General features: G+C 44.0%; 1 protein-coding gene across 1 annotated transcript; it reads right to left on the bottom strand.

The window, feature by feature from the left end:
• Positions 1-6,600: 6,600 nt before the first annotated feature.
• On the bottom strand, positions 6,601-8,486 carry LOC125553515 (NAC domain-containing protein 92-like). Its single transcript, XM_048717285.1, has 3 exons — positions 8,211-8,486; positions 7,473-7,738; positions 6,601-7,333 (listed from the first exon to the last, which is right to left on the bottom strand). The coding sequence occupies exons 1-3, from the start codon at positions 8,365-8,367 to the stop codon at positions 6,854-6,856; spliced, it is 903 nt and encodes a 300-aa protein (XP_048573242.1). The 5' UTR covers positions 8,368-8,486; the 3' UTR covers positions 6,601-6,853.
• Positions 8,487-8,893: the final 407 nt, after the last annotated feature.

Raw genomic sequence — 8,893 nt, 5'->3', positions numbered from 1 at the left:
CAGTCTAGGTTTCAATAAAAGTTTTGCAGTCAGTAGTGTTGGTAGGAGTGGTGGTCTTGGTGTATTTTGGAAAGGTTCAATAAAAGCTAAAGTTATTGGTTATTCCCAGTATCATATAGATATGAAAATAGACGAACTCGTCAACTCCCCTTTTCGGTTGACCTTTGTTTATGGTGAGGCACAAGTCCCAGAGAGGTACAAGACATGGGATCTACTACGAGGCATTGTTGCAGCAAGTACACTACCGTGGGCAGCAATGGGAGATTTCAACGAGGTGATCCATGCTAGTGAACACGACGGTGTGGGCAGCCGGAGCCAAGTTCAAATGGATGCGTTTAGAGATGCTTTGGACACCTGTGGACTTTCTGACATAGGTTTCAAGGGTAATCCATGGACTTTTAAAAAGAAGGTGACAGGGGGAACTTATACTCGAGTCCGGCTTGACAGATGTGTAGCTACAGCGGATTGGACGCTCGCAATGCCACATGCAGAATTGAGTCATGAAAATGCAGCAGCATCCGATCATGTAGCCCTGTTACTCAGGTTGAGCAATGTGCATGCATGCACCAGTAGGCCCAAGAGCTTTAAATACGAGGTGATGTGGGAATCCCATGATGAGCTAGCAAACAAAATCGCTGAAAGCTGGGGTAAGGGACAGGGAAACACTGTTCAGGGGATTAAACAAAAGCTGGATTCACTGTCATCCGATCTGTCTGCATGGGATCGGAATGTATTTGGGAATGTGAGACGTGAGATTCGATGCTTGCAGCAGCAACTTTCCATCATGCGCGCTGACCCTGGTCGGAAAGAACCTACGCATGCAGAGATCAAGATCTGCGATAGGCTGGTAGAACTTTTTCACAGAGAAGAGATTTTATGGCGTCAGAGGGCGCGTGTTGAGTGGCTCGTTCACGGTGATAAGAATACTTATTTCTTTCATTTACGAGCAAGCAGACGTAGACGGAAAAATCAAATTAAGTCATTGCAACTACCAGATGGGAGAGTTACAGAGGAGATTTCAGAGATGGAGGCGCATGCTACAGAATTGTATAGTAACTTATACACGTCAGAAGGAGTGCATGACATGAACCGAGTCGTGGACGTGGTGCCGAGAAAAGTAACTCCGGAGATGAATCAGATATTAGAAGTGGCATATACCCAAGAGGAGGTAAAGGTAGCACTCTTCCAGATGTTCCCAACAAAAGCACCAGGTCCTGATGGATTTCCTGCCCATTTTTTTCAACGTCACTGGGACGTGTGTGGCTCCGAAGTCACAAATACTGTCCTTCGTATAATCAATGGGACAGAATCATCGGAGTTCATTAATAGTACAATTCTTGTCTTAATACCTAAGGTAAAAAATCCCACGTCTTTGACACAGTTCAGGCCTATTTCACTTCGCAATGTTCTTTACAAGATAGCCTCCAAGGTCATATCAAACAGGCTAAAGCTAGTACTTCCTGACATTATCTCAGAAGAGCAATCAGCATTTGTTCCAAGCAGGCTTATTATTGATAACATCATCGCAGCTTATGAATGTCTCCATTTTATGAAGAGAAATAAAGCAAAGAAAAATAGACATTGTGCTTTAAAACTGGACATGATGAAGGCTTACGATAGAGTTGAATGGGACTATCTCGAGAAGATGATGCTAAAACTAGGCTTCACAGAGAGATGGGTGAATATAGTGATGAGCATGGTAAGATCTGTCAAGTTTTCTGTTTTGTTCAACGGTAAGAAGCTACAGGAGTTCATACCTACTCGTGGGATTCGACAGGGAGACCCGATTTCCCCTTACCTATTCCTGATTGCAGCAGAGGGCCTTTCGTGCCTTTTAAAATCCATTGATGAGTCATCCAACATAGGTGGGATACAGGTGGCACCTTCGGCGCCACCAGTCAATCACCTATTATTCGCTGATGACAGCCTGCTGTTTTTTAAGGCTGGTGCAGAAGGGGCTAATGAGGTAAACCAGTTGCTGAACACATATTGTCAGGCTTCGGGCCAAAGGATCAACCATGGCAAATCATCGATATTTTTCAGCAAAAAATGTCCGGAAAGCATAAGGCATGAGGTTAAAGTATTACTGCAGGTTCCGAATGAGACCTTGAGTGCTAAATATTTGGGAATGCCTTCTGAAGTGGGGGCCTCCAAAAATGATGCTTTTAAGTACCTGAAGGATTATCTGTGGAGTAAAGTCCAAGGATGGATAGAGAAAACAATGTCTTCAGCAGGGAAGGAGGTGCTAGTCAAATCAGTGGCCCAATCAGTTCCAGTTTTTTCCATGTCTTGCTTTAAGTTGCCTAGGGGATTGTGTGAGCACTTGAATATGCTAATACGGAAGTTCTGGTGGGGAAGTAAAGATGGCAAAAGGAAACCTAATTGGGTCTCACGGGAGGCAATGACACAACCTAAGAGCATGGAAGGATTGGGTTTTAAGGATTTTGAATTATTTAACTTGGCTTTGTTGGCAAAGCAAGCATGGAGAATATTACAGAGTCCAGAAGCTCTTAGTGCTCGAATCCTTAAAAGTGTTTACTTCCCAGACACTTCTATTTTGCTCGCTGAGTTGGGCAATCATCCAAGTCAAATCTAGAGAGCCATAGTTGAGGGGCGGGATATATTAAAGCAAGGTTTGATTCGAACCATTGGTAATGGCAGCTCTACCAACATATGGTCGGACAACTGGATCCCTAGAAAGGAGATGATGAGGCCTTTTGGAGCAAGAGTAAATAACCCCCCAGAATTGGTATCCGAATTGATTGACTCAACTTCGGCGGCTTGGGATCTGGCTAAGTTGGCAGAAATCTGCTTGCCGATTGACATACACACAATATTACAAATACCTATCTGTACTAGCAATACTCCAAATACTTGGCGCTGGTTTTATGAGAAAAATGGGTGCTTTTCTGTCAGATCTGCTTATAGGATGATGATTGACACCAAACTGCGAAGAGAAGCCTGGCTTGATGGTTCTTCTGGTTCGTCAAGCACCGATGGCGAGGCATTATCATGGAAGTTACTTTGGAAAACCCAAGTCCCCGGTAAAATTCGAATGTTTTTATGGAGACTTGCAAAACAATCACTCCTTGCAGAAGATGTCCGCGCACACAGGGGGATGGCCTCGTCCAGAGCATGTGGGTTGTGTGGCGCGCAGGACTCCTGGCGTCATTCCATGTTGGAATGTTCGATGTCTCGATGCGTTTGGGCTTTGGTTGCTGCAGAGCTGGCGGAGCATCTTTGTGCAACGACGGAGCCAAATGCAAAGCAATGGTTGTTCACTATGATCGACACATTGTCACACGACGCGTTTATCCGACTCGCAGTCACACTCTGGGCATTGTGGTGGGCGAGAAGAAAGGCAGTACATGATCAAATTTTCCAAAGTCCGTCCGCAACTCACCAGTTCATCACTCGGTTCATTAGTGAGCTGGAGCTCCTACCAACATCAGGGAAGAAGCACGCGGCAGGTCTGAAACCAGCTGTAGTTAGACCCAAAGCACCTCCTGTAGGGTATGCAAAGATCCATGTGGATGCTGCAGTCTCAAAAGTTCATGCAAGGGGAGCAGCAGCTGCAGTTTGTCGAGACGAAACAGGAAATTTTCTGGGAAGCTCAGCCCTGGTGCTCAAGGGAATAACAGATGTAGCGACCCTGGAAGTTCTAGCTTGTAGAGAGGGTTTAGCTTTGGCAGAAGATCTCTTGCTCTAGGATTTTATCATCGCTTGTGACTCAAAACAGGTAGTCACTGATATTGAGAAGGCAAGCAAAGGGAGTTATGGGGCCATCATCCACGAAATCAAGGATAGAACGCGTAATTTTAATTGTAATTTTATCTTCGAAGGTAGAGCAGCAAATCATGATGCTGATAGATTAGCCAAATACTCGCATTCCTTGGTTCAGGGAAGACATGTCTGGATGTCAATACCACATGATTCATTTTGTATTCCACAAGTTGTGGACTATGAGCAATAAAGTTTTGTTATACCCCTAAAAAAAGCTACTGTCTGGCACCGAACGAGACATAACCGTGCGAGCTCCTAAGTGGCGCCTTAAGTTCCAGATGGAGAAACTGGCGCCCACATGCACCACCTTGGCAGGCCAGCTCATTAAACCATCGCTCCCACGCTCGCTCCAGCTTCATTCGCTCGATCAACTCGCTTGCTTGCAATTTGTTTGGCTGTGGTGCCCTACTGGTTCAAGAAAAAAAAGGCCTCCATTCTTTTGCGATTTGAGTATGTTGGTGATATAAAAAATCATAGATTTATTAAATGTTCAGCGGTTTTGAAAAGTTAACGAAATTTTAAAATATATCACACAAAATAAAAAAAAATCATGATATTATGAAAAAAGTTCAACGATTTTTTACAAGTTCGACAATTTGAAACAAGTTCATCGAATTTGAAAAAAATCATTAATTTTCAAAATAGTTAATTGAATTTGAAAGAAAAAGTTCATCAATTTGAAAAAATTTGATCAATTTATTTTTTTATAAAATTATTCACGAATTTGAAAGAAAATTACCTATTCAAAAAAAGTTCATCGAATTTGAAAAAATCATCAAGTTGATTTTTTTATTGATTTTAGAAAAAAGTCCATTTATTTTGAAAACAAATTCATTTCTTTTCAAAAATATTCACGACCTTGAAGAAAGTTCGGGCATTTAGTAAAAGAGCAAGAAACACAAAGTGAAAAAAGGAAAAATAAAAAAACCCGTTTCAAAAAAAGGAAAACTGGTTTGGGGATAAAGAATAAAAGACAGAAAAGAAGTATGTAGGCACAAGTGTCGGACTGTCCTAGTGTGTGGTGCACTGCTCTCTGAACCTGGAGCTCCCAAGTTCAAACCCCGCCGCGCACACCCTTTGATGCTGCAGTTTGAAAAAAGAGAGGAGAAAACGGCCCCGCACATCGCGGTGGGGTGTGTGCACTCGTATGCGAAAAGTGAAGAAACGGGCGCATAAGGATAAGGTGTCATTTAGGATTTGCCCATAACCGTGCCCCTCCAATTCTAGTCGTTTTTGCGCACCATGGGCAAGCTACTTGGGCTCACTAGTGATAAAATAGCACTGTTCCTCCACATGTAATGGACCTTTCTGCTAGAGTTATATGCAATTTTCTTGACAATCCATCCTGGAGGTTTCGCCTTTTTTTATTTCTCTTCCCTTTTATGTTTTTCTCTACATGTTTTTCATTTTCTGGACATCCTTTGATTTTCCTTTGAATTTTAGAATATTTTTCTGTCCGTATTTTGGCGTTCTTTTCCTATTTTTTTCTTTGCGAAATTATTAACATTTTTTCAAATACCTTATTTTATATAGTGGGAATATTTTAAAATACATTATTTACATTCTTGAATATTTTATAAAATCATGAATAATTTTAAATTTATTAACCTTTTCATTCAAATTCATGAAGTTTTTTCTATTCTGGACACTTTTAAATTCGCCATTATTTTAAAAACATGAAGACCATTTACATGTTTGAAAATTTATTCAAGTACATGTTAAAAAAAATTAAACACACGTTGAACGGTTTTTTGAATGGTAAAAAGAATATTTGTTTAGGTAAATTTTTTAATTATTTTAGTAATTTTTTAATAAAATTCACGAACATATTTGAAATACGTAAACTGTTTTGAAATGTCAAGAGTAGTTTTTTAATGGTACAAGACATTTTCTCAAAATAGCACAATAATTTTTCATGATATAAACATTTTGAGAAAAATGTTATGACAGTATTTTAAAACGCATGAGCATTTTTTATAAATGTCAAAAAGATTTTTTCAATGTACTGATACTTTTTAAAATGTCAGGAATATATTTACTAAATGTACGGATACTTTTTAAATGTGACAAACATTTTTTGGCTACTATGAACATTTTGAAAAAAATTGCACAAAGATTTATTTTAACACCACATGATGACTTTTTAGACACGTTATGGGTATCTTTTAAAATGTGAAATATTTCAAGTCAATTTTTTTAATAAAAGTCATATGGAAAAGAAATAATAAATAAAAATAACTGAACATGACATAATACGTAAACTGGTCATCTAGCTCTCCTCGACCGAATTCTGCCCTACCTCCAGTCAATCCCCTTCGCAATTCTTCTTTTTTCTCCCCCCCCCCCCCCCCCCCCCCCCCTTTTCCCCGGTGAGTTGTTACTCCCCGAGAGTCTCTCCTCTCTCTCTTCCCTCGTGCACTGCTGCGAGGGCAACAACCGCCATGGCTGGAGGGCGATAGGTGATAATGGCAATGGCAAAGGTGCTGCAAGCCGCCACTACTCACGTGAGCTGCTACAAGCTCCGTGCCAGTGCTGCGAGGCGGCGCTTTTTCGTGCTGCCAGAGGGCTGCAAGGCAACCACAATGCCATCCGAGTTGCAATGGGGGACCATAATGTTGCCCATGTTGCGATGAGAGACCGCAACATCATCCGCGTTGCAATGGCCGACCGCAATGTCGTCCATGTTGCAATGATAATGATGTGATATGATCCAGTTGCTCCAAACACAAGACCGAACAGTTGTCTACCTGCATGATCTTTGCAAAATATCAGCCGGCCAACGTATAGCGCGGTCCTCATGTTAAAGTGATGTTACTGTGGGTGAAAAAGACACTTCCTTTTTTCATTTCATAACAGATGGACAAACATACAATGTTTGGTACAGCTTAAAAGACATAGATCAACCGAACCCACGAACTTGTCTAGTTAAACTTTTAATTGATTCTGACCCATGGGATTGCCCCATTTTTAACTACAAATGTATCTTAGATAATTTATGACCACAGTTTTTTTAGGGTTATATAACTGTATTACTTTTCCTTGTTATTCAGGCGATGAACTGATGAATTTATCAGAAGGTTCTCCATGTGGACTCGTGCATTTCCAGCTGCGGCGGCTGCTCGCACTCCATGTCCACCTTCGCCATGGCGTTCCCGAACAAGGCGTCACCGCCGACGTCTCTCGGCAGCTGGCTGCACCCGGCGAACGGCGCCAGTGCCTTCTGCATGGCGGGGTTCGCAGAGAAAACGGTGCCGAGCAACCCCGGCGCCGCCGCAGCCGCCCATGGGAGCATGGCGGCCGCGCCCTGGTTTGCCGCCGCCAGCCAGTTCATGTACGCGCCCATGTCGATCCGGTGGCCGAAGTTGTCGCCGGAAGCGTTCGCACCGGCCGGGGCGAAACCGCCGAGCATGGAGGAGACGTCGATCTCCCCGAGCTCGCCGAGGGAGGCGTGGGCTTCGTTGCATGGGGAGTCCATCTCGGGGCTGTCGTGTGGGTGCCTCATCTTCATTATCTGGCTCTTCTTGAACACCCTGCACACCACCCATTCCTCCTTCGAAAACCAAAGACAAAGGAACATTTCACACAACCATATCAGTAACAATCTAGTTCAAACTTAGAATATTTGTTGCAACATTTTCTATAACAAGTTGCAGTTACTTGGCCTAATTAAGAGATGTTTCTATGTATACCTTGTTGGGTTTGTATGGGAACTTGTTCTGGATCCTGTACTCGTGCATGACCCAGCTGGTCTTCTCGCCCTTAGGAGCCCTTCCTCCATAGAAGACTAGGGTTTTCTTCATGCCGACGAGCCTGCCGCCGTGGAAGATCTCCTTGTCCTTGCCGGTGGTCTTCCAGTAGCCGGATTCGGTGGCGCGGTTCGTGCGGATGCCGGTCGGGTATTTCCGGTCGCGCATGCTGAAGAAGTACCACTCTTTCTCCCCCATGCTAGCTTTGCCTGCAGACGTACATCCATCAATAATTTTTAGTGCACGTACATCCATCAATTGCCAACCAATGTACGTAGGTCGTATGGGCCGGTGTATGCCAACTTGACATTGACAACGACGACGACTAAGTTTTAGTACGCCTAAGTAACTACCATGTAAATCTAGAGTAGTGCGTACATAATAGTGACGGCTTGAATATGTGCATGTTATCAACTAGGTCAAGGCATTAGAAGTCTCACCAAATCGAGAAAAAAGAGGGAGGCCACAAGTAAACAAGATGGTTGAAAAGCAACTGGCACTAGTTCCGGTTTAATTTGCACACAAGAGTGAATGGCCAAAAAACAAAATCCAGGAACGAGCACAAAAATATATACGTGGTTAATTGGCGGATTGCACAAATTCAAATCAAGTTTCTTTCCCTTATGGTACGAGTGAATGTGCAACGGGAAGGATTAGCTGGAACTGGAACTAAGCACTTACTTGGAAGGTCCCATGGCTCGCACTTGTTGAGATCGACGTCGGCGATGGCGCGGGTGGCGAAGGAGAAGTCGGAGACCTTGCGGCTGAGGTAGTAAGTGATGAGCTCCTCGTCCGTCGGGTGGAACCGGAACCCCGGGGGAAGGCCCTCCTCCATCATGACCTTGGATTCCGGCGACACCCGCTGGCTCTCCGCCGGCCGACTGCACAGTACACAGTCCAGCAGCAGGAGCAGCTCAGCTCAGCTCAGCAGGCAGCACAACGATCCATGGCAGAAGGAGAGACCGCGTGCTTATATACATCATCAACGAGGGCGCACATGTGTACGTGAAGACAAGAAAATGGAGTAATTAAAGTCACTCTTGTTGCGCATACTTCTAGAGCCCTGTTCGAGGTCTCAACAACCACGGCTAGGAAAGGTACGGGGAGGATTATTGGCGACGGCGACAGGCGCGTATCCGGCGAAAAGGTTGGAGGAGGGAAGATCCACCCGTCGATTGCACGCGTGGGGGCTGCATGCATGGGTCTCTGTATGTGGGTGTCTCGTGTTTTCCGGCCAACTCCAACCACTCCCCACCCACCGGAGCTAGCCACTTCTCCGGCGAAACGGCGACACGGCCAGCCCTGTAGCCAGCTAGGCACGGCGACGTGACAGGAATAACTAGAGTTTCTTAGTGGCAACGAAT

This window comes from Triticum urartu, chromosome 4 (genome assembly GCF_003073215.2).
Source record: "Triticum urartu cultivar G1812 chromosome 4, Tu2.1, whole genome shotgun sequence".
In the NCBI taxonomy this organism is placed as follows: Eukaryota; Viridiplantae; Streptophyta; class Magnoliopsida; order Poales; family Poaceae; genus Triticum; species Triticum urartu.
Note: the sequence above shows the minus strand (reverse complement) of the source record. Positions and strands in the feature narration are given on the sequence as shown.

Coding starts and splice junctions, on each gene's coding strand:
- LOC125553515 (XM_048717285.1), bottom strand. CDS start 8,367: ATGATGGAGGAGGGCCTTCCCCCGGGGTTCCGGTTCCACCCGACGGAC. Junction 7,739..8,210: donor CGAGCCATGGGACCTTCCAA/GTAAGTGCTTAG, acceptor GTACGTCTGCAG/GCAAAGCTAGCATGGGGGAG. Junction 7,334..7,472: donor TCCCATACAAACCCAACAAG/GTATACATAGAA, acceptor TGGTTTTCGAAG/GAGGAATGGGTGGTGTGCAG.